At 35.4% G+C, this 26,901-nt stretch overlaps 1 protein-coding gene across 1 annotated transcript in view; it reads left to right on the top strand.

Moving 5' to 3' along the window:
• LOC118266705 (patched domain-containing protein 3) overlaps nucleotides 1–26,901 on the top strand; it is a 50,337-nt gene that overhangs the window by 20,587 nt on the left and 2,849 nt on the right. The window contains exons 2-10 of the mRNA XM_035580204.2: nucleotides 18,396–18,672; nucleotides 19,868–20,085; nucleotides 24,049–24,230; nucleotides 24,740–25,083; nucleotides 25,342–25,542; nucleotides 25,640–25,777; nucleotides 25,856–26,169; nucleotides 26,327–26,539; nucleotides 26,666–26,875. Of these exons, the coding sequence (XP_035436097.2) occupies nucleotides 18,396–18,672; nucleotides 19,868–20,085; nucleotides 24,049–24,230; nucleotides 24,740–25,083; nucleotides 25,342–25,542; nucleotides 25,640–25,777; nucleotides 25,856–26,169; nucleotides 26,327–26,539; nucleotides 26,666–26,875 (2,097 nt within the window). The remainder of the gene's footprint in view (nucleotides 1–18,395; nucleotides 18,673–19,867; nucleotides 20,086–24,048; nucleotides 24,231–24,739; nucleotides 25,084–25,341; nucleotides 25,543–25,639; nucleotides 25,778–25,855; nucleotides 26,170–26,326; nucleotides 26,540–26,665; nucleotides 26,876–26,901) is intronic.

The following is a 26,901-nucleotide window of genomic DNA, read 5'->3' as shown; positions in this document are numbered from 1 at the left end:
TTTGGAAATACCGAAAAAAGCCCAGTAATAATTTGCACGACCCGGGAATCGAACCCGACACCCCTTGCCCGGCAGTCGCATTTGCAACCACTCGGCCAACGAGGCAGCACTCGGGCAACGAGGAGTATAATTGTAAAACTGCAATAGCACCAAATAATGTTAGTATTTGGTCTACAATTACCATAATTCATAGTCACATGGTTATGGCGGAAAACCAAAAGCGCGGCAAATTGGACTGTCACCGACCTGTCAACTGTCATGTCAGCTCGCAGATCTAGTGACGTGCAATAATATGCAATACTCTAGTGTTGTGAATCAAGAAATCGAGTTTGGTAAACTAAATATCGAAATATATTATTATGATTAGAAATAGATCTATGTACAATTGTACAAGTTGCAAACTTTAAATCAATTGATTTCTATACCGCATTTGTAAACTAGTGCCGTAACTGTTTCTAAGAATCCTATAGTTAATGTAGAAATAATTTTAAGTAGTCCGTGTTTGTTCAACTCTTGCTACATTCTACAATACAAATTCTTCGTAAAAATTGCAACATCATTTAGAGCCGCAACTTAACACAAAGCAAACTATGAATGACATACATGTTATATAATGTTAGGTGAACAATGGACATGAATTCTTTTAGAGTACGCGGCTTCTGGTTGCCCATGCGTCGGTCGTAGGTCAAACAGGACGACTTTCATTGCCGTGGGCGGAGAAATGACACTTTAAATAGACAAAAGCGTACTTAAACTTACCATAAATGTAAATCGTGTTGTAATTGGCAACGTTTGAATACCAACGTAATTGGTGAATGCATTGCACGCATGACTTACTTGAAACCCGACATCTTTGTCCGGTATTTCATTCGCAAAGAACACGTGTTGGAACTTTGTTACTTTCATAAACTACAATGACAAAATAGTTAAAATAAAATCGTTATTCTGTGGTAAATATTATAATTGCAGCCATAATGTAGCGATATTGAGGATAGAAAGCGACTGCAGTGCATGCATGCGATGAAGCGCGTGCGCATCGGCACGCGACGTAGGCGCATTGCTCAGACTACTACATCGCGATTAAGAATAATTGCCGCGAAACAAACAAAGCACCATCTTGTGTCAACAAGAGACTAACCAACTACTGAAGACAATGGAGTTTCAACAGCGTCATTACTGCTAATAATGAGATCTCATTTGGCCATAGTAAATAGCGCTACATAGTAAAAAAATGTTTGTCAACACAAATGAGATGAAAGTTTTATAATGCAATTAAGGCTGCAAGTAATTAGAGCTCAGTGTTTATGAAAGTGAACAGAAAGTAACAGTTTTATTAATCCGGTTAGCCTCTCAAGTACGTTGTTACTGGAACGTGCCTACACGAGATCGTTAAAGAAACTGCTGTGAAGACATTCAATAATGTAAGACAAGGAAAAAGGATGATGTTAAGGGGAAAACCGAAAATAAAATAATGATGACCATATTTAGAAAAGGACGTGTGGAACTAGGGCTAGCCGAGCATAACAATGGTCTACAATTAGTGTTACGGAAGTGGGTGGTGAATGAGGAAAGTCCACCAGTGCGGAGCCTCGAAGCAACCTCGTGTGCACCATTTGCCTCGACTCAGCCACGACCCAGCCTTGAATGCGACCTCGTTCCATTGACTCAGCCAAACGACATTAGAAATTTTGGTGCAGATATTGCAACGAACGACTCAATAGACACCTAGGAAAAAATGTCTTCCTTATGAACTTAATAGTCACGTACAATAGTAGCTTATTGGTGTTTATTCCGCTGTAATATAAAATAGAATATCTATAAAGTCAATTTTCCTTGTCGGCGCAAACCGAAACATAACTTTCGTAGAGAACACACGCACACTGATTGGCCAGCTCTAATTAACCAACCAATCACAGCGCCGAACGCAATCTCGTTTCGATTACTTTAAACGTAAAGCAAACATGTACTAAAGGTACTAATCGCAAGGCACTCAGGAAAATTACCAAGAAGACTATCGAACCCTTAAAAGGAACAAAGCCCAATACTCAGAAACTACACCAACACAGGAAAAAGTCTCAGCAGATAAAACTGAAAACAAAGTAAACGTAACACAAAATAAACTTCACACGTTCACACGTTAATATCCGACCATTGCATAATTGGATCAAAGTAAAAACATATCCGTTGGTCAGCCCACTTTATAAAAGCGTGAGATTAAGCAATAAAGAGATTATTAGATTTTAGAGCTTTACCACGCTTCGACCTTCTAGGCATATAACTATCACTACAGCTAATGTACACTGCAACACTTAACTGTCTGTTGATTGCCTGTTTAATGCTCTTGCGCATGCAACACTCTGTGTGACTTCTGCCTAAATCCTTGAAAGCATCAAGACTGTCTTGTTAGTAGAGAATAATCACTGCTGTCAAGCGAGAGGTACTCGTATTATGATGAGCATTTTTTTTTATTCTCAGTTAATAATAGCCATCTAGAATTTTACATTATCATTTTTGTACAGCTTTTTTATGAGGGGAAAAATCATCCAATAACTTCTCCAGTATTAGACGAGGCGAGAGGGAGTGACAGACTCTTACTGACTAAAAACCACCCCATTCTTGCCTTTCGAGCCGGAGCTCCGGTAACCCGCTAGGCAGTCCGCAGCAATAGGCACAACTTGGGACCGGAAAGTTTAATTAGAATAAGTAAGCGCTTAATTTGTTATGCGTAGGGAACCACTACCGAGACTTACGAAAAAAACACCAAACATCAAGGTTCGAACGACCCTAAAAAAGAAAAATAACAATCGAAATAGAACGCGCGTACACGTACAGTGTGTCGCGAAGAAAATCATTTCTCATTGTTTTGAGGTCTGTGGTGTGTCATCCGTCAGCTATGTGGTTTATTTGACAGGTCGAGTGTCATACCTTCTGTTTGTGTTTGTTGTTTACTCATAAACAATTCTTGTGTGTTATTATTTATTTGTTTTGTTGAACAACAGGAGGTCTTGACTTTCATACCCCAGTTGTAGATTTATTGAGGTTCCTGATTTCGTTATTTAATACATAATCAGTACGTAGTTACGTACGTAACACAGTATACTCACGTATCACGCGACGTCACCGCGTCTGCACACACTGCTCATGATGAAGAGTCCTTGTTTGACTCGAAACTAGTAGAGCTTTTCTCCATTAATAATATATGAGTAAACCGTGATTTTTAGTCAGTACAGTACGACCTTGTTTAAAATGAAATAAGTTTTCATGGTATGTACTTACTTACATTATTTAATCTGTGGTAGATGATAGAAGTATTACAATAACAAATTAAATTTATTGACATCAGGAAATAATTTTACAAAACACTGAAAACCGGAATTCAAAATTGACTATTTTTATGTACGTTCCTAATATATAATTTACTGTAAGTACCTACATATCACATGAATATCCATATAATTATAATTTCTAAGGCATTTTACATATTGTATGTAATGTTGGAGTTTATTATAATAATATCAATTATTAACTATTGTCAACTTAATAAGTTATCATTGCCGTGGCCTTTTCATTTGAAATATTACTACAACTTACTAATTTATTTATTTCCATTGCTAATAAATATTTCAGAAGCCTTCACAATTTCGCAATTTTTATAAATTATAATACATAAAGTAAATAGTGACCTCTAGTAATACCGTTATATTACTGTTCGTTTTAATAATTAATCTTGAATTAAAAACTCAGTTTTCAAAATCTTAACGATTCTCCTCGTACGATTCTAGAACACTCAAAATAAAATACGTATTAAAACTTCAATAACTCGTTAAAAACTAACTAAACCTACAAGAAACCACGCTTGCATTGCGTTTCGTTGTGTGAGTGAGGTTACCGCAGGCCCAACTACACCCTTTCCCAATCTTTCCAATCCCCGATTCCCCAACAACCCTTAAATTCCTAACCCCCAAAACCGACAACCCACTTCTGCGTTTCAGGTGTCTCTGGTGTTTCGGGTGTCCTTGGGCGGCGGCGAATGCTTACCATCAGGTGATACGTCAGCTCGTTTACCTGATTATACGACAAAAAAAATATAAATAGAATACCATCTCGAATCTCCACTACAAATATTCGTTCGTCGAAATTTAAACAAAACCTAAAATTTTACGTCTCGTTAAAACAATGTAGAAGTGTCCAAACAATGTTATGAACATTAAAATTCTCTACAGTTGAACACGCTACGTCTATTTACAAATAGGATGTTCCTAGGCTACGAAACCGACATAAGGCTTAGTATACACTTGACAGAACTAACGCAGTGAAAAGTGAAATACAAGCTTTTATTAAGTTTGTTTTTACATTACACAGTTCGTAAGCTGTTCTATGAGGAAGTATGGGCCTTCTCCTGCCTTGGGCGAGGCGAAAGAAAGTGTCAGACTCTTACTGACTTAAAACCACCCCGTTCTTACTACAGCTTTTCGAGCTGGCCTTTTCCCAATTAACAATTAAGAATTCGTGCCACGCATAATTCCTCATATATAACAATTAGGATCACAGTTTAACTTTTAATCGCTACCTCAGAAATCACAAACAATTTTAGTCGAAAAACCTTGAACAAAAAATATTGCTGACTATACGAGCGAAATAACCAATTTTCCAATCTGTTCGCGTATTTTCTTTAAGTGTGACATCGGCTTTATAAAAACTTGACGCGAACCGAACGCTAGTGATTGCGTGCGTGTAATTAGAAACGCATATTAAGAACATAGGCAATAGGCAACCCTAACCATTATTTAGGAACAAGGTAACATCAAAGACGACACTCTGACCCTAATCTTACGTAATTTAGTTAATAAACCTGTTATTATAATTATATTTGATAAGTTGATAAGACTGACAGTTATTGCGGTGCTTATTTTCGAGGATGGAATATGCGGGAAAGGAAATATAGAATTTTGAAATAATTGATGTCATATTAATGTTATTTTTCTTGAGAATAAGGTTGGTTTTCCAGCTGAGATGTGCTATACTACGTTGCCGTGGATGCATCTAGCTTCCACCAGTCATATTCATTGACACATATAGCTTAGCACTGGTGGAAACGGACTCAGTTAAGCTATTACTTACTTATTGCTACTTACCTATTACTTCCCAATTCACGATTCCTCAACAACCCTTAAATTCCTAACCCCTAAAAGGCCGTCATCGCCTCCTCCGGCCGTCCTTTAGTGTTTCGGATGTCCATAGGTGGTGGCGACTGCTTTCCATCAGGTGATCCGTATGCTCGTTTACCGGATTATAACATAAAAAAAATCAACTAACCTAGGAACAATAACGTATATTCATAGCTATCTATCCACTTAATTATTAGTCAATAATATGTTTATTTACAAACAGTTAAGTAAGATTTGTATAACCTCAATGTTTATCTCCTGTGTCAACACAGCGGCTGCTTAGTAATTAACACTAATATTAAACTATGAAGATACTAAGTGCTAGAGTTTAAAAGTTATTTGTTTTAAAAACTAACGCTACGCAGTTACATTAAGTAGCGTGTTACGTATTATTTGTTGAAGGTAATGTAATATAATAACTAGGTTTTATTGATACAGTTAAACGTGTTGCATTCACTATTTGATTGAAATAAATGATTAAATGTTATAATAATATTACAACTATTTATTTGCTACAATTGAGAAATACATACTGGTTGCTATAGAGGAAATAATCTTTGTGTGTATTAAATATATGAAAAACACATTGAACCTTACATTTGTTCGCTTTAACGCCTAAACGGCTGAACTGTAATTCATAAAAACATATAATGGTCTTTGAGTTTATATCGGCATATAGTCCATTAGGAAAGGCCATCCTCACCTCATTTAGTTTTTTTTTTTATAATAATTTTCACGTGTAAAAATACTCTTTTGTAGCCTATTTACAAAAATAAATTCATTGTTTCATTGACAAAAGTTTCAACAGATATAGGTAAGAGTGAAAATCAACAGTAAATGATATAATCTAGTTCTCGCAAGCTCGTGTGACCTATGACTAACATTTAGATAGACCAATGCACTTGTTTCATAAAGTCAACAACCTCGAGACCCAAAACATATTATATATAGACAAGGCCATCCGGTTATACTTATGTATATGAGTAGGTACATTTGCACCCAAAATGAAAAAAAAAGATAGACGTGTATGTTTTGCAATAATCATCCTAATTATCATATCAAGAGGTTGCAATTTGTAATGTCATCTTGATTATAATCAATATTAATGTCGGTTTCATTATTTAGCTTCGTAAATAGCAAGGTGGACTGTCTCATCTATACTAATATATAAAGCTTAAGAGTTTGTTTGTTTGTTTGATCGCGCTAATCTCCGGAGCTACTAGTCCGATTTGAATAATTATTTTTGAGGAAGGCTATAGGCTATAAAATATTACTTTATGATCAATAGGAGTCGAGTAGCGGGTGTAACCGTGCTCCCTAGGTATGTGCCGTAAGTAACAGACCAATGTCTTTTACGGCACATAAGTGCAGACCTGCTGTTTGCACCGTGGGGGCTCCGGAGCAGATCTACTAAGAGCACTCGGTGTCCCTTACAGGTGTTGGTTTTAATTTAATGATGTAAAAATCTTTTATCCCCAAAAAACTAGGCGCCTTTGGAAGGTATCCTCCTGTCATAAAAAAGGGTGTAACCGCGTGGAAGCGGGATTAGCTAACCCCGTATACAAATAGCACTAAACGCTTGCAGAATCAAGTGATACAAGTCAATGTAAGAACTTGAACTGCTTCAATAAAAGCGGTCAATATATCACTAGACCATTCATTGTCTAATCAAGAAAGGTCACATCAATAAAAAAATTGCGATAAAGATATATATTTTAGGTTTAAGTACAACAATTTCGCAATACTTTAAGAAAATTTAACTTAATTGCGAAAGTATAACCGTCTAGTTTTATTGTCAACAATTATACTAACCGATGTCAAGGTTTGACAGACTGACAATGACTCCTAACTTATAATTAATCAAGTATTATGCTGAAAAAATGATAATGCTATTAGAATAACTACGACTGAAATCATAAATCCATTTGAAGACAGGTCAGGGTAAGAAAATTCATGAAATTAGCATCGAAGGTTGAGTGTGATGTGCGAAAATTTGTCTTAGATAAATCGAATTCAATGTTGCTAGTGACGTTTTTGATTAAATCATTTTAATTGTTAATTATATAGGGTTCGTTAGGTTAGTGTTCTTGTCACTAGCTTTCCGTCTGCGGTTTGAAAGATTTCTTTAAGATTATTTTATATACACACTAGCTGACCCAGCGAACTTCGTACCGCTTTGGCGTAGCAATGATGCTCTACTTTATTTTGTATAGCTGAGTTATGTATGAGTCCCTATTCAATTTTAATTGGAATCTATAAATATCCTCCATATAAAAATGAATCCATAATTTCCTGATCTCACTTTACCTGAAAAGGACTTTACTAATTTAAAAAAAAACAAAATATATTTTCATAATAGTGTTTATTTCATAGGATTCAATCATTTCACTGTCCTGCAGGCGCCTTATCGGCTCTGATGCCAATTTTGTGATTATCTGATGGCATGCGGTCTAATGCATTTGTGAATGTCTAATGCATCGGTCTAATGCAACTAATTCATTGTGTTGAAGGAAAAATGTTTGAAGTTGTTCATCACAATGGATCTCTTTACTGAGTTGTGGTGCGCGCAACGCTGATCGACTTCTCTTGCTGAATTGTCCATAAAATATATTTGCAAAAATGTATAGTCTTCAACAGGCACTGGCAATAAGGAACCTGTTTGATGATATATTTGAATCCCTGAATCTGCAAGAATATAAATATGTATATAAATAGGTAATTGTATAGCAAATTGTACCTCGGCTGGCTCGCAAAATACTGCCACAATACTTTACATCATTTCAAATTAAAACTACTTTTAACCTCGACATTAAACAGCCTTCCACGGCAGCTTTAGGTAGTAGGCTTTACCAAGAACATCTTGCTCATGCCACTACAAAATACAACATGTTATAAATGTTGTTGTTGTTGTCTTCGGATTATAGACTATTATTATGTATTTGATTTATTGTTTACAAAATAAACACATCACTGACTCGACATATTTTGCACCAGCTACATGGTTTTAAAACTAAAAAAAAACGTTTGCCATTATACTTACTTGCTAAAAGTAGGCAAAAAATTGTCTCGTATAACTTTTGTTGCCCCAAATAATGTCATTTGAAAGCAATTATTGTACTGCTGGATATGAGTCAAAAAATGAACCAATGAATGTAGTGGCTCTGGTGGCGGTACCAATGGCGTCAATTTGACTTGGCCGCTGGCGCAACATAATCCAGAGGCTTCATTTTTTAATTTCAATCCCAATGTGGACACACAATGTTCATTAGTCCAATAGCAACAATTTGCTCTGAACTGTAATCAATTGCCACATTATAACTGAATGCAGCTTTGTGGGGATTAAACACAACATTTCTATCTTGATATCGATTCAGTTCAAGTTCATTTCGCGCTTCGCGTTGCTCATCAGTTTGATTTGCTCTTGTATTTCTTTGACTTGCCGTATTTCGAGTTCTGCGGCCTAAGCTTGTACGTCTGGTTGGTAGCATTGTTAAAAACGAAATTCCAACTGAAAATAAAAAGCTCTCATACATTTTCTGCATAACCGTCTATACCAAATTGTAGTATTGTGTAGTCACCAAAAGTTACTAAAAATCAATAATGAAGATGTGAACTTACCTTGATTAACAAACACTTATTAGCAAATAAAAATCTTCTTAGTCTTTAAAACTCGAAGAAATATTAAGATAATCTCTCAGAAATATTGAAAAATATACATTTAATTTTGCATATTTTAAAAAACGCGCAATACGAATGTCAATGTCATTCACACCAATAGACTATATTGAAAGAGCATCGTTTGTTCGAAAACGTGAATAGAAACTTTAATTTACACAAAATAAATTTCTGAACACACGCGTAACTGTTGATAATTTGTCATTATTTCTGAACGCACGCATAATTAATATTTGAGGAATTTCTATTAATGCTTAATGCACTTTTCAACATTTTCAATAGATTAAAAAAATACAGACAATTGTTTATTCACCCTTTTCATAGTTTATGCATAAATGTCAATCATTATTTACAGAATTTGAATTTAGAAACAACAAATATTTGACATGTACAAATGAAAATTTATCGAATCTAGCTTTTGCCCGCGACTTTGTCTGCGTAGTGGTGTTAGTGGTCAAAATGCTGCCGTATGTCATCTAAAATGTGAATTACTTGAGAATATGTTACTGTTAGCATTTTTAAAGATATGTATTCCAAAGAAACCACGACCGCCGATTCATCATTTTATAATCATGATGAAAAGTAGCCAAGGTTATCTATATTATTTTCCTTTAATTTCCTATATATTGCCTATCAATAAAAAAATACATTGTTTCGTTGTTATATTCCAAAAAAAAAAATCATTCGTGCAAGCGTAACCTCAACACAAACAGGATTACTTTCGCATTCATAACATTAGTATGGTAGTAGGGATATTGGCGATTTAAATAAGTATATGTGTATTTAAATAAGAATCGAACGCGAGTGAAGGCACAGGCAACGTATTAACGAAAATGACGAATTTTCAAGCAAACATTAATCTCCTCTATCAAACATACTACGCCTTCTACCCTTTTTATTAAAAAGTAGCCTATGTTCTTTCGCTCCTCATTAAGTGTCTAAATACAAAATTTCACTGTTACAGCTTTAAAAATGACGAATTTCCATATGACCATTTATCCCTTATTTTTACCCATTCTCCGCTATTTTTTTGCAATAAAAAGTATCAAGGTCTATTCTATCTCAGTACTAAATTCCATCAAAATCGGTTCACTGGTTTAGGCTTGAAAGCGTAATTACAGACAGACAGAGTTACTTTCGCATTTATAATATTAGTAGGGATTCTGTGCTCCAAGTCACCAACGCACACTTATTCAATAGCATTTGTTTTTTAGTATCCAATAGCATTTATCCAACAATGAACTTTATCCAATAGCAATAAAGCTCAAATTGACTCTACGTATTAGTTAGAAAACGTTTGTATGGGATAAAGGAAAGGGCAGTTTTTAGGGTTTTTCCGTCAATTATTTGATATTTTCTCACCTTTTAAACCTTCCCTGGACTTCTACAAATAATTCAAGACAAAAATTTGCCAAATCGGTCCAGCCGTTCTCGAGTTTTAGCGAGACAAAGGAATAGCAATTGATTTTTATAGATAGATAGATAGATAGATAGATAGATAGATAGATAGATAGATAGATAGATAGATAGATAGATAGATAGATAGATAGATAGATAGATAGATAGATAGATAGATAGATAGATAGATAGATAGATATATGAAATTGAACTACAAAGGTACTACATGCTCCTATTGAAATTTCTTCCTGTAGACAGTTTGTAATAAAATACAGACAAACAACATAGAAAAGAGACTTAAAACTAAACATATTTAAAAAATAAACTACTGACGCATAAGACAAACAAAATGAAAAAAAGAATTAGGTTTCTTAAAATGTGGAAATATCGGAAAAAAATATAAGTAAGTAACCTGTCTCATTCGTCAAAGGTAGGCTAAAAGCTAAAGTAAAATAAAAGTACCTAATATCCCATCATCTCATCATAATAGCAGATAATCCTATGTTTAGAAAACTATAAAATTAACCATATAAACTTAACTTAAGCACGTATTAAGTGAACGTTAATAGATACGCGTCAAAATATCAACACGACCATCGTTGACCATTGTAAGTAGTACCTATCAAGAGCAATAATATAAATTAATGGAGGCTTATTGTTTTCAAAGTGATGTGTAAAACATCGCTTATATCTTGTACGGACAAATTCATTGCATATAGCGTAACTCTAACTTAAACCGTAAAAACCCGGAGCTGTAGACTACCTAGCTTTGCAGTTTCTTGCTTGTTTTCCCCATTCGAAGCTACGTTTTGGAACGACCACCTAGACTGAGGGACAATCTGACGTTTCAAAAGTGCATAATTTAAGATGAATTGAAATAAATGCTTTGACTTAGCGAATTACCGGTGCTCCGACTCGAAAAGCAGGAGTAGGAACGGGGTTGTTTTTAGTCAGTTAGAATCTGACACTCTCTCTCTCCTCGCCCAAGGTGGAAGACGTCATTGGATTTGCCCCAATCAAAAAAAAAATACCGTAAAAATGTAGTTGCATACTCTTTGATTTTGTAATCAATAACATTTAATCAGTATGTCCAATGTCCAGTGAATGTCGAAGCGTTCAAATTGATTTTTTCTGACTTAAACAGTAGTAGAAAATTTATAATTGTGATAGATATCTTTCTCTAGACTATTCTAGAAAAACCTGTTTTTGTTAGATATTCAGTAAAGTGTTTATACTTTCCATAATCGTCTTGAACATCAGTTAAACAATTGGGTATCTACATACATATTAGCTCATTTGGTTGTAATAAATTAAATGTTCAATTTAAAAAAGATGTTTAAATCTATTACTATCTAAACCTCTCTTATAGCATGTATACTTATTGTTAAATACCTAATATGAATATCGGAAGATATGATTTGCTTACAATCGTCTAGAGCAAATCTTTAAGATGCAATATACATAGATAAAAAGACAATCAATGAATATTTAATTAAACATATTGTATCACTGTTTTATAAACAACAAGTGAAGGATACACAAAGACAGGACAATCGCGGCCCGCTGCGCACGAGTCATTTGACACATGACGTAAAGAGCCGTTGACCGCACTTTCACAACACCGACTGCAATCTACTTCTATTAAGTTGTTGCAAACACGTACTTTATGCTTTATAATAATCCTAGGAAAATAGCCAAGCTAGTTAACTTGGTAAAATTCACAGAACAGAGAAATACCAAAATTAGATATATCATATAATAAGGTTTCTTCTCTACACTATTATAAACGTTATCTCTTAAACTAAAATGCATATTATACATATAGATATCAATCTTATACGAGGCAATTTGAAATAGCATGTTTAACATGAGATTGGACCTTTTAAGGGGGGAAAATTCTCCTTGACTTCTCCCGCCTTGGGCGAGGTGAGAGGGAGTGTCAGACTATTACTGGCAAAAAACCACCTCGTTCCTACTCCTGCTTTCCGAGCCGGAGCCCTTGTAAACCTACTAGGTAGTCCGCAGCTCCGGATCGACAGCCACATTTAGATCGACATAAAATACTGCGTTCTTCTTTAATAGTATTCTACCAAAATATACCAAAGGATACCTTGCGTCGATCCTTATCCATAAGTTCATTCCTTTGTATTTTACTTCCAATTCTCGTCAAAATATATCGTCTATAGGAAATATTCAAGTTTTACAATTCTACTAATATTTATCCCATTTAAGTATTTCCTAATTCGTACACTTTAATTTGACTAATAGCAGCTAATTTCAATCGTTTAGGAACTTGAAATTAATGGAATTTACGAAACTAAACTTTAATGACACTATTTATTAAGCTAGCTCTTTTAGTTTAAATCTAGGTATTATTGATGCAATACGAAATCAAAATTCTGCATTGAATAGTGGCCTTTTACGAAGATTCCGTTCACGGAGGAGGGCAAAAGAGTAACAACCTCTTACGTAAGTAATTACGTTATTTTATTATGCAAACTATCTTCGTCTTCATCTGCAGTACCCTTACGGTCCTTTCGTTTCCTAATGAGCTGTGCTTTTGACCTCATTAGTTATATTGTACCTACGTCAGTAGCATGAAGGAACGCGTAAGTTAGGGTGCGTCATAGTACATAGACGTAGCCATGTTTTAGAAGTAAAACAAACAAAACTACATAACCCTTCATCAACTACTAGTTGATATAACCAACCAACTACTAATTAACTAACATTTTTTTCAGTCTGTTTATCTGTTTATTCTGGCTAATCTCTGTAATGGCTGGACCGATTTTGACGGGACTTTTATAGGCAGGTAGCTGATAAGACGCTGGTATCAGCCACATAGTTCTAAAAAAAAAATATTTTCTTTAGAACACCCGTTCCCTTATAACCTCAAACATTTAATTTACCAAACCACATACAAATTAGACAAACTTATACATTGTTTACATACATACATTGCAAAAAATAATGCCAAATTCTGACCTACATATATTCAGCCTGATACATCTTCATCTAATCAAGTTCTTTTTATTTAACATGGCCGAGTAACCTGTGTGTAATGTTTTATAAAGTTTTACACTTAATTATAAGTGAAAGGTATATCTGTACGTACGGTCAAGGAGGTCCACCTGATGTGGTCTACATACATAGTAATCAGATTTGTGTTCTTAATCAACCGTTTAGATTTATAAGGAAAATTCGAAATACTAGAATCTGGTGGAGTTTTCTAGAAACTGTTTTGTTTACTTTTTGTTTCGGCTAATCTCTGAAATGGCTGAACCGATTTTGACTGGACTTTTATTGACAGGTAGCTGATGTACTAGGGAGTAACTTAAGCAGCTTTTATTTTATAAAAATATTTTATTTTGTAGCTTAATTACAAAGCCCGTAATGCACGCGAACGAAGTCGCGTGCACCAACTAGTTAGTAACAAAACTTGAATCAATTTCTATGTTACTCTCCAGAGTCAGATGATTTTCTTGGTCCCCTTCGTTTAGTTCCATAGTACTTAGTTAGAAAGGTAAAGGTAAAAAAAATTGCAGCTCTTAGAGAACTGCACATTTTCTTTACCAATCATTATTATAATATGGCTGAAAAATTTATAATAAGTACTTTATAAAAAAAAACCTTCGCATACAGCGAGCCCGATTTATTACGACAAGCATATTTAATGCTTGAGTAAAACCAAAATAGCTATCTAATTAAGAAAAGAAACTAACTTAAGGTTAGAGGATACGGCCGTGCCTAAGCATATAAAATAAAAAATTAATACCCATAAAATGGCAATTACTGAGAGTTTTTAAGAGGGCATAGCGAAACTTCTCGTTCAAATTGAGCTGTTCAGTGCATCCACCTTGCAGACCGTAGTAAGAAATTAGATAGATAGAGTAAACTTTATTGTATACCAATAATAAAAAAAAAATACAAGAAATAATCATTAAAATAATAGGCACAAAGGCGGTTTTATTACTGATAGTGATTTCTACCAGACAATCTTTTGGTGGACATAATGGAAAAGAAAAATGTTGATGAGATGCGAAAGATTTTCAAATGTCGTGTGTATTTCTGACAATCGGTGAGGTTACGAGAACTAATTGCAATACGGCAGATAATGATTCTGATAGCAGAGAAACGACGAATGGCGAGCATAATCTGTCCTTGCATTTGCTATGCCTTTGAACCGCAGCCTATGGGTGTCGCCATGAAGTTTACAATGCACATTATTCCTTTTGCTGCATGTAAAGTCCCTTCTTTAAAAAATCTAGGGTTTAACAGAATGTGGAGGAAGGTGTTGCAAATATTCTTTAGCTACTGAATTACACCAGGTGCATCACAAATCTTTAACTGGTGTAACTAATAAGTGGAACAATTTTAGTAAAATTTTATCTAGTTGAATCAAATAGACCTAAAAAATTAATTATATTGCCACTCATTGTAATTGTAATTATTTAATATAACTTATTAATATGCCATCAAGAATTAAACTAACGTAAAGTGAGCGGATACGACCCGCACCTAATTACAATTTATAAATGGCTTAAAGTCAATAAATATGGTCGTTACTGAGATGCGAGCTGATTTTGGCCAAGTTTCGTAAACAGTGAAGTACTTCCCTCGCTGAGAGCTATCTTAGAAACTTCTTGCTGTAGGTATGTATTTCATTAAATGGTTACTTAACACAGTTCTTCGTAATTCTTTTCGGAACAAAATCGTTACTAAGTTAATAGTTTAAATAATCACCGAAGGTGGTCTTCCGGAGTTGCGGACAACGTAAAAGGTTACCGTGGCTCCGGCTCAAAGCAGAAGGAACAGGGTGGTTTTTAGTCAGTCTGACACTCCCTCTCCCTCACTCAAGACGGGAGAAAACATTGGATGATTCTGCCCCATCAAAAAAAGTGGTCTTATGTTAAAAATATAAGCACATTGCCCACGAGTTTTTCACGATGAACAAATAAAATAATGATCATGAATGTACAAACTCAACTTGTGACCCCTATTTATCTTTAGATATTAAGAGGCGATCGGTGGCCAAATTACTATTGGTTGTTGCAACTGTTACGCCTCGGTGTTGCAATGGCTCGGCAAAGAAAGTCCGCGACCGTGAGATGACCTCCAGTTCACGGATTAGAGACGGTTTTGGCAAAAACACTTGTTTCTTTTATATAGTTTTAGTTATCTAACTAAAATAGTCATATTTCGACTCATTATTAACCGCATTTATATTGAAAGTTTGCATATGATACTTATAACGAAGCAAACCGAAACTAGGTGAAAAGCAATTGAATTTCACATTTACTTATTACATAGTAATCAGTTTTAAAATATTTATGTGCAAAATGTTGTAGTTGGCGTTATATGCCACAGTTTTATTACTAATCGAACTGCTTCGCATGTCATTGATGTCCATCGATTACCTACTGAAATGTATGTCCATAATGAGCTAACAGTTTTCTTACGGTTGCTCACTACTTATATTATCAGGCATCATTGTAAATTAGCGTTGTAAAACCTAAACCACGTTCTAAAACGACTCCGTGGACCAACCACAAGTAATCACAGTTATTGCAGTCCTTTAGAGTCACCGTAAATCATTATACTTTAGTATTCTTCTAAGCTTTAGCACCTTAAAAGGTTACTTCACTCGTAAGTCATAAATGGTGTTGCAAAAATGTTTACTGCTAAGTATATGCATCATAAAGATGTCATTAACAATGATTGCCTTCAGTGTGTGCTAATCAGGCTGCGGTTCGTTAAATTGTACATAAAATTATAAAGTATGAAGATCACTCATATGATTTAAATGAAACTACAAGTAGTACTCGTCCACACAACTAAATATTTCAAAGAAAATAGTTTTCAAACAAAATAAATCAAGTATTTAAATCTGTGTGAACAGCTAGATGTCCCTTGACCATAGAAGAGCTGTAATGTTGTAGGTTGTCTAGAAATGTTACAGGTATGTAGCACATGTGTATAATGCCGTATTTATAAAGTGTTTAAATTAGTTCAAAGAGATCTGCACTTTTTAACTACCCACTGGGCCTATTTCGCTCAGTTTTCGTATATTGTCAGCCAAGATGGATGGATTTCGTATATTGTCACAAAGATGTGGCTTAAATTAAATCATAAAAGGTCTCCCCATACAGTATAGGTAATTGACCTAGTTATTTCGTGAAGATTTTTCTATTAAAAGAGGCCTAAACAAAAACAAAATATTATAATTTCATTGACTTTCACTATTCTGTGCCATGTAACCTTTATTTCTATAGCTATGTAATTAGGAATAGGCCTCCACTTTGCAGCTTAATTCGACATTTAAGGCTAAGTGTAGCAAAGTAAGCGATTTGTGAGAGAAACCCTAGATTAAGTCAAAACCGCAATCAGGTCCAATGCGGTAACCTTAGCGTTAATACAAATTGAAAGACATTATGGACTATTCTTGTAATATTTTCTACCACACTCGTATTAAGCGTAATATCAGTGCTGATTTGTGCTACATTTTTGTGGGGAGGATCTAAACCAGAATACTCGAAAGTATAATGAGGAAATAATTGTAATTTTATCACAATGGATAAGAAACCATATAATTCAGAGACAAAGTGGACACACGACCTGACAAAGGTTGCGGAGCCGTGGAAGATTTAACAGATTGCCGGGGAACGGGGTGGTTGTTAGTCAGAAAGAGTCTCCCTCTCGTCTCACCCAAGGCTGGAGAAATAGTTAGATGATTATCCCCACTCAAAAAAGGGGAACCACTGATGGTCACTACAGACCTACTACAGAATACTAGCCCAACCTGGAAGTTAATAGGGGAGGCCTACATTCAATAGTGGTAGTCTTATGACTGACATGAAGATGCCGATTAAATCAAATCCAAAGAAAATTACATGCCTATGTTAGGAAAATAGATCATACGTACTTACATAGTGCTAAATGTTAAAAATATAATCTCATTGCAAAGTCCGTCAGAATTATTTGTTCCGGCGACCGTTGACACCATTTTTATTTGCCTTCGTTTTATTGTAAAACGGTTCCTATTTGTACATCCTATTTTCGCCTCAGGACGGACCTTTTGCCATACATCTGACAATATTAAGGAAATTACCTCCTTCAATTTAGTCATAAATATAGCTCTTTATTTTATTCGCCTTTAGGTACTCATATACACCTAAGTATAGTATCAATAAATAGATTATACTACCTAATAGTATCACTACATAGTATAAAACAAAGTCGCTTTCTCTGTCCCTATGTCCCTTTGTATGCTTAAATCTTTTATACTACGCAACGGATTTTAATGCGGTATTTTTAAATAGATAGAGTGATTCATAATATATCACCATTGCACCCATGCGAAGCTGGGGCAGGTTGCTAGTTAACAATAAATAATTCCTCTTTGCAATGTGTTAAGAATAAATTAGTAACTAATTATTTTGCGTTTATTAACGTAATTGCAATGCTAAGTGCAGCAGATGAGGCAATTTATCTATTGTGTCATACAATTTGTAATTAGGTAACTACCTAATGAGTGATAAAATAAATGATCTTTAGTCTTTTGTAGAATATCATTAATAACAGGTATAATATGAATGCAAATGTATGAACAATGATTATAAAATCGGGCCAGATTGATTGTTGAATACTAGCTAAGTACCCAAAGTGGCTTGTTTTAATCCGTGCCTAATGTTGAGTAAACTGTAATTTGGAGCAATTATGTTATCGATCGGATAACGTTCAAGTATCTTGGAATTAGGTTTGAATATATTAAAACGTGGTAAGTCTTCATTAACATGATTGTCCAGCTATATTCTGGTGTTATCTATCTTAGGGACAAGTTACAAACTGAAATTGGACAAATTAATCACTAGAATCTATAAACTTTATAATACTTAGTTTAATGTTAAATTAGTACTTACTAAAGTAAGTATTTTTAGAGTCACTTAATTCGTAAGTAGTTATAGTGTAAGCAAGCATTCGTTAGTGCTGTTTTTCCTATAGGTATGTCATCTACCGACCTTTAACCTAGTCAAAGAAACACATCGATTTCGTACAATACTTGTAAACTAGTCTCAGTTTTTGTACCTAATAGAACATTATACCTACAATCTCATGTTCATTGTAACCAACTAATTCCAAATCTCCTTGTTACAGATGGGTTGCAGATTAACAATCGTGGACGATGTCCTTAACAGATCCTTCTACAAACTCGGTTTGGTCGTCGGGAGGCAACCTGGCTACTTCATCATCATACCAGTCCTCCTCACACTACTCATGATCACAGGCTACCAAAGAATCCATTATGAAATGGACCCAGAATACCTGTTCTCCCCCGTCAGTGGGCAAGGCAAATACGAGAGGAGAATTGTCGAGGAAAATTTCAAAGTGAATTATTCACACCGGTTTAATGTTGGGAGGATAACACGAGCAGGTTAGTTATAGCATAACTATTGAATGTGATCATTATCTATATATTAATACGTGAAGCAAAAACTTTGTAATTCTTTTTACGAAAATTGCGCGGACGTAGGAGCATAAAATTTGGTACACTTATAGTTTATGTGTAGGAGAAGTGCATAGCGCTAATATTTTTCAAAAATAATGCTTATAAAGTACATTAAATCAATAAATAAAACATTACACACACATACATAGTGTCTGATCGTATTTGACAAAACGTCAAAATCGATAGACATTGCGATGATATTCTCACGTTTCATATGAAAAGAGTTTTATAAAAGAGTTTGAGTTAAATAAAAATTATCCTTTAACGTACGTTAAGTGGTATTGTAAATTAAATCATATATGGTCGAATTTCGGCCACTAGGCGACCACTAGTTTATATTATTGGCTGACCTTATCGTTTTACTTTAGTTTTATAGTCCTTTTTAATTGTTATACAAACCTGTTAAGGGTTTAGAAACTATAAAGGTTTCGGTTGGATTACAAAAGGACAATAACTCTACGTTGTTATTATGCTTGTTCCTTCTTTTAAACGCGTTTCGCCGATAAATCTTTAAAGGATCAATATTTGCTAAGTTCCTATTTACCTACATAGCCAACGGATCGTACGCTTTTGTTCTGTAAACCAAAAGAACGTGAGTTAACACACACAAGCAACCGACTCCATCAATCATTTTCGTAGACATGGTTTAAAACTCATTTCGGAGTATTTTTCACTTGGCAATTATTTGGCAAGCGAGACGTTGAACTGTTTTAAAACAATAGCAAAGTACCTCATAACGATTTGACTAGCAACTAGTGCATTACGGAGAACTACGTAGCACCTGGGATCAACGTCCTTAAACGTGAAGGAAACTAAGACTATGACAATTTTTTTTATAATATTTCTCACTTGTTAGTTACCATGCGCTTACTTAAGTTTTAAACCATAGTGTGAAAAGTGTAAGCCTATTCATATATACAGTTCGTTGCTCCTTGCTGTTACTAAAGATTATGTATGTACATAGGTGCCTGCAACAAAAATATCAGTACCAGGCGCAAGCTCAGAATACCTCAAAACCCTCAGAAAATTAGGAACATCCTCCATAAAACTAATAAATTAGCACTTATTAGGTGTTATTTTGGCTGATATTTTATTTCTAATTTTCTTTTCTTTCCTGCAGGACGTTTCGGCAGAGTAATAATCGTGGCGAAGGATAATAACACGAATATGTTACGAACCGAAGTTTGGAAGGAGTTGCGACAGTTAGACGAGCTTGTCCAGAACATGACGGTGACGATGCCAAACGGAGACACCTTCACTTACAAGGAAGAATGCGCGCGATGGGAAGGACAATGCTTCACCAACGACATTCTCAATTTGGACAAGATTATTGGCGAGGTAAGGGAAATGTAAACAGTTTAATTACTTAGTGATTAATGGTATATTTATTTATCTTATGATCATGGTACGGTTAAGAATATTTTTTAATACTAAATAAACACTTCAATTTCAAATAAGAGCGATTGTTTAGTGAATCACGCTGTTAAGTATTCTGCAGAACAAATACTTTAATACGATCAAACACAATCAAAGAATTTCCAGAGTCAAATTAGCAACCGAAGATCTCTAGAAGAATAGTATATCCAAGATATATTCATCAATATTTCCAGAACGTCACAATCGTAACACTAATTTAAAATAACCTTGACAAAGTAACCCGATCCCAAGCCCCAGTCCTAATAGGTTTCTAGAAAATTCTACATGTCATCATTTCATTTATACTGAGCATTTATTTTGATTAGCTAACAACGTGTTACTCGTACACCGGTGCCACATCCTTACATGCTCTGATAGTTGGGTGACAATTTTCAATTTAGAAAAAATAACTTGGCTCTTACTAATAATTCCAACTGCACGTAGGTTTTCGTATTAAGTTATTTTTTTATAGTCGAGACAGCCCTGTCTCATTCTTTTTTGAGGGAGAAATCATTAAAATAATCTTCCGTCCTGGATAAAGCAAGAAGGAGACTCAAGTGTCTATAAACCGCCCTGCTCCATCTCCTACTCCGAACCGGAGACCCAACAACCCGCAAGGTCGTTCGTAGCGCATTTTCTAGAAATTTCTGCTGTGACATGGGACATGAGTGCAGTAATTTACAAAAACATCGCACATTCAATTTGCGTCTTTCTGCTACAATCAATACAATACAATATCCCAAGCTCAGAGAATTGTTTCACTCTGTTTGTGTCATCATGATAAATCAAAGGAAATAGGTATCTAGTTGTGAATTAAAACATCATCTTCCACATGTTGTGAGACTTCTTGTCTGCACGGATTTCTAAGATCAATAGGTGATGGCAAAATATTGTCAGCATTCACTGTTATTTTTACACGGTAGGTAGGTTACTTACTATAAAACAATAGGTTAGTTTCCTACTAGGCAAATTCAATACTTTTTCGAAACGTTAAAAAGGATATTTTCTATGAAATATTGCGTTAGGACGTCATCAGATATTTACGCCAAAGAGCAGGTTCATTTCTAAAAAAATCTAGATAAATTGAAAAATTAAGTAGATTATCAAATCTTTGAATGAAAGTGTGATTTTTGTTTGTATTGAAAAGTCGAAATAATTTATTTTTGACTGAGGAAACTACCCGATTAATTTATGTGGCGTGTTATAAATACACTATACCTATCTAGATTTTAGTCTGCGAACAGTTTTTGCAGTTATTTGAAAACTTATTCGCTCCTCAACATGATCTAATTACCCATGTCCCAAGTGTAGTCTAAGTTACGGCGTAGCGTAGGTTAGGTATTCTTCAAACAATGAAAAGTGGTCATTCGTACCACTTACGTCTTATACTGTTATAGTTTAGGTTAAACAAGACACGCAATTGTGTCAAGTAAAACTAAGAACGGCACACATGTCCCATATACATACATTCATACGTAAATATCAACAATATGCTTTCGATTTCTTTGTACTTTCTCTTCGAAAACGTTTCTTGAAAAACAGGTGTGCATAATTGCGCTATACTTGTAGGTAGCATCACGTTTCAAGTAATACAGGTTGCAGTTTAACCCGAAATAATTGTTCGTAGTGACCTGGTCATACAGGTAACTTCTCTGTGTGAGATTCTGGTGTGGTTTGTCCAGAATCAGTCACCATATTGTATGACCAATGCTCTTAATTCATGTTTTTGCAACTGTTTATATAGAAACATGTCCCACTTTGCCAATTATTGTGCAAAAGTAGCATCTAAAGTACATAGGTACAAAGGTAACGAACCAGAAAATAGCAAGACAGTGAACTCTGTAACCACAGAACATGACTGGATCGTCTTAAATACCTTGAAACAATGACAATGGGAATCTATTTTCGGATAGTATATTTATAGAATATAGAGCCACTCAACTTTGATTTTTGGTCATACAAATGGCACTTTTCTTTTCGTAGTAGCTGGAGTTACAGGATGACTTAATGTGCATACCTCACTTGATCGCATCAAAATTCTGACAACTATGGTCCCTCTTACTCCAACTCCAACTTAGGTATAACTAAAGATATTAGGTAATCCCTTCACACATTTTAAGTGGACCATGGTGTTTATTCACAGCAGCGGTCGCGTAAACCAATTTTGTGGCAATTTAAATTTCACACTTTAATGGCAATGCGTTTCAATAAAATAACACATTGGTACCACCTGATACAGCTGTGTGACGGCAGGACTTATCGATTTACTTTAGATGAAAAAAAAATATTTCAAAATTGTAAAAAGAAAATAGATTTACTGCTCCCACGCTATCGAAATAGGGTTCACATAAACGCGACGATTTTATTGAATTACGAGTCAACTAAATTGGTTTCGTGTTTCGAATACGAACTATTCAGAGTTAGACGAAAAAGGAAAACAAGATAGATTCGATCTACGTAACTACTATCTTCAGCTAAATAAAATCCTGGGGTTTTTTGTCCAATCAATACAATACAATGCCGTCAATGGCGAACCATGTCAATGACATTGAGGCTATCAGGAAATTCGCGTCAATATCATGGGTTTTTGACACCTGCTTTACATTCAATTCATACCGAATCCACAGACTGAGTCAAGGCAAGTTTGGGTTCACTGAATCACTGCTTACAAAGAAAAATTAAACAACAATAGTGCAGATATCTAACAGTTCCACTCATAGGCATTATGCACCTTTGACCGCAGACCACAAACTTGGCTGTCAATGTTCACATTGTTTAACATCGCTAAGGAACGCCGACACTCGAGTAAATACAAAAAATAAATAATTTTCATACATGCAATTCTACTGCATTAACTGTAGATAAGAGGACAATAACAGATTCCGGTTTCAAAAAATATGGAGTTTGCTAAATTTAATATAACATTTGGGACATTATTTTAACACATTTTAAAGACCCGGTTGCGCTTACGAAAAAAGGTAAGTAGGTACCTACCTAAAGATATAAAGACCACTGAATCCGCGCCATTAAGTACTGTGTTGGTTTTATGAAGTAAACAGCCATACATATTATAACACAGTGCATCTTACATCATACCGCCATGATGTGCCTTTCCTAGCCATAAAGCAAACAATGACAAATAGCAACGAACGCAATTTGGTTACGGTATAATTTTCAGTTACTGCAATATTAGGCAAATACGCGCTTTAAGATTACACACATGGTTTTGAGGCAACATTCCTATTGTTATCATAACAACAATATAATAATACCACAAGTTATAAAATCAACCTACGTACAATTAGTCGGTTACAAAGCACAACAATATTAACAATGTGTCATTCTTCATTTATATTCTAAGCATCCTTCTCTAGAGATCTTGTGCCCACAAGGATTGCTCATGTCTGTCGTAGTTAATGGAAATTCTTTGTACGTGTGATTAGGCGAATGTCATGCCTTCACAAAACATGACTGTCCTTTGAAGTACATAGTAGAACCTTTGCATTGAGAGATTGGTAGGTACTTTTTAACCTCCAGAGAAACGTTTAGCTTAGCGCTTTTCCGGCGAACTGCTAAGGTCGGCATGGTAAAGGAACTAAGTACACGCGGTCATAATCGCAAGCGCACGAAAAATACATTTATCTGTAGGTACTACCATTGATGACCATTTTTGTCTATCCCTGTTTGTTTGCAAACTGACAACACAGACTTCCGTGGACATTAAACGGTCCATACGTAACGATATTGAATGAATAGATGATTATGGCTTCTATTATATTGAAGGAACGATTTGCGTATTTCAGAACATCACAATAGTTATACAGTAGGGCCCTTTCTCACGTAGACGTCAATCGTTTGATTAATGATTTGTTCCTTGTCTTACAGGTAGAGCGAGGCGAACTGAACTTAACGTTTCCCATAATGTTCAACCCTGTAACATGGGAGGCCCATGCATTCCCAGTGTTCTTCGGAGGCTCCAAAGTGGTGGATGACATTATAGAATCAGTGCCGGCAGTACAGCTAGTCTGGTTTGTGAGAACAGACACTAAAGCGCAATTGGAGGGAAGGTAAGGAATATTTTTTATTAACCTCATAAAGTGTTACAAACAACTTCAATTATAATTTTACAGTCAGACTGAATCGTGCGTAGATCAGTATTATCTTACATGTAATGGAGGATATCCTTTATAAAATAACTTACTGTGAAACAATCAGAATAGCCACGCATGCAATTTAAGGAAGATATGATTGTAGCAGTCATTATTTTTTGGAAGGAAACAATAAACGTTTCTATCGTTTCTTAATAGTACTTATTATGTTCACTCTGCTTCATTTAGCTTTACTATGACTTGTTTTGAATTTCAATAGCATTACAATTTGCGTAAATAAACAACGTTATAACTTAGATAATAGGCTTCGATCTTGACACGCTTTTAAAAAACCACTGCGTAATATTGAACTGGAATGAGAATGGAAAGGTAGTTAAACAAATTGTGAGTCAACATTTCGTAAAGCGTATGTTTCCTCTTTAAAGGCCTATAGGAGTCTGATGAAATACGTTTTTCTACTATTACAGAGGTGCAGCTTGGGAAGATGCTTTTCTGGACACTGTCGGTATAGCGGAAGATACTGGCCGCTTCAAACATATCTCCGTCGCTCGTTTTGCCTCACGAACCCTCGACCACGAACTAGAAAAGAACACGAGAACCGTCATACCATTCTTCAGCTCCACTTTCATTCTCATGGGAATATTCTCCATAGTCACTTGTATGATGGGCGATTGGGTTCGCTCAAAACCATGGCTAGGTTTGCTGGGCAACATATCTGCTGTGATGGCAACTGCGGCAGCGTTTGGATGCGCCATATATTTAGGCATTTCCTTCATTGGCATTAATTTAGCTGCTCCCTTCTTAATGATTGGTAAGTAAACAGTAAAAATAACTTTGCATTATTAATGTGATTTCCGACAGTATATTATTTGTCAGATAGCATTCTATTTCGGAAGCTCTTACTCAGACTGAGACATTACATTCGGTTTTATTACTTTACCTACACATGTGATTTCTTTGTCACGTTTTTCACCTTTTATGCATCATACATAACTAACAATGAATAACTACTGACGCCATTCTAACCACATGTTCTCATAAGTCTTTAATTTTGTACTTCTATTTCCAGGTATCGGTATTGACGATACATTCGTGATGTTGGCGGCGTGGAGACGAGCATCTCCGAAGCTTTCAGTACCGGAGAGGATGGCTATCATGTTGTCAGAGGCAGCTGTGTCCATCACGATAACCTCCGTTACGGATATGCTCTCGTTTTTCATTGGCATCTTCTCTCCATTCCCGTCGGTGCAAATATTCTGCATGTATTCAGGTTTGTACAATGGAATTGCAAGGCTATTTAGCAGTTTGTTGAAGCATGTGACCCAAAAATAAACCTCCGTAACTTATTCACCAATGTTTAATTACAGGTCTCGCCGTTTGCTTCACATTTGTGTGGCATCTGACGTTCTTCGCTGGGTGCGTAGCAATATCGGGCTATCGCGAAAAGCAAAACAGACATACGATAACTTGGATGAAAGTGCTGCCTGAATCAAGAGCCAGGAAAGGTAAGACAATCATATCTAAGATTTCAATTTTAATATCACCTTAGTTCGATTTTCTTAACAATATGCTTTTCATTACAGAAGAGAAATCGTGGTTATACAGAGTATTCTGCAGTGGAGGCATTGACGCAGCTGATCCTGATAATCCGATAGATAACAAGGAACACTGCATCATGGCTTTCTTCCGCACAACCATGGCTGATTTACTGAACAATGGCTACGTGAAAACCCTAGTCATCGTGGTCTTCATCGCATACCTGGCAGGGGCAGGGTACGGAGTGACCAATCTCAAAGAAGGGCTAGAAAGAAGGAAATTGTCCAAAGTGGATTCATACTCTGTTGAGTTCTTTGATCGTGAAGATCTGTATTACAGAGAATTTCCTTATAGAATTCAGGTAAGACTTTGAAATTATTTAATCTTTAAAGGTCACCAGGAAAGCCTCATTGAATTTCAAATGATATTGAATGATGCTTCCAATATGTCTGTGTCAACGACAATTTGTCTGATGACGTCATCGAAGTACAATAACTAATTTGCTCGTTCCTTTTTAGGTGGTAATTAGCGGCGAATACAACTATTCTGATCCAAAAGTGCAAGATCAAGTGGAAGAATTAACGAAGAGCTTGGAAAATACATCGTACATATCAAATTCATTATACACTGAGTCTTGGCTTCGAACATTCGTCGATTATGTATCGAGAAACAACGATTACTTGAACGTGACTATCGATAATGAGGATGAATTCATTCAGAATCTCAAAGAAGTGAGTATAAGATAGAATTAATTGTAGATCTTTTTATCACTATAACATGTGACTGGCAATATCCACTTTTTCAATATTTTGCCTTATTTATATTATCTCTTTTTCATCTTCTCCTTTCCTTTTCAGTTATGGCTGTTCCCAGCAAACCCATTCTCTCTGGACGTAAGATTCAACGAGGCAGGAAACCGGATTGTTGCTTCAAGGTTCCTAGTTCAAGCAGTTAACATCAGCGGAACAAACCACGAAAAGGAGATGGTGAAAGCACTAAGAGAAGTCGTCGCAAAATCTCCTTTGAACGCCTCCGTATTCCATCCATATTTCGTATTTTTTGATCAGGTACGTTTGAATACATTGTTGTTTAC

This window comes from Spodoptera frugiperda, chromosome 23 (genome assembly GCF_023101765.2).
Source record: "Spodoptera frugiperda isolate SF20-4 chromosome 23, AGI-APGP_CSIRO_Sfru_2.0, whole genome shotgun sequence".
NCBI classification, from domain to species: domain Eukaryota; kingdom Metazoa; phylum Arthropoda; class Insecta; order Lepidoptera; family Noctuidae; genus Spodoptera; species Spodoptera frugiperda.
Note: the sequence above shows the minus strand (reverse complement) of the source record. Positions and strands in the feature narration are given on the sequence as shown.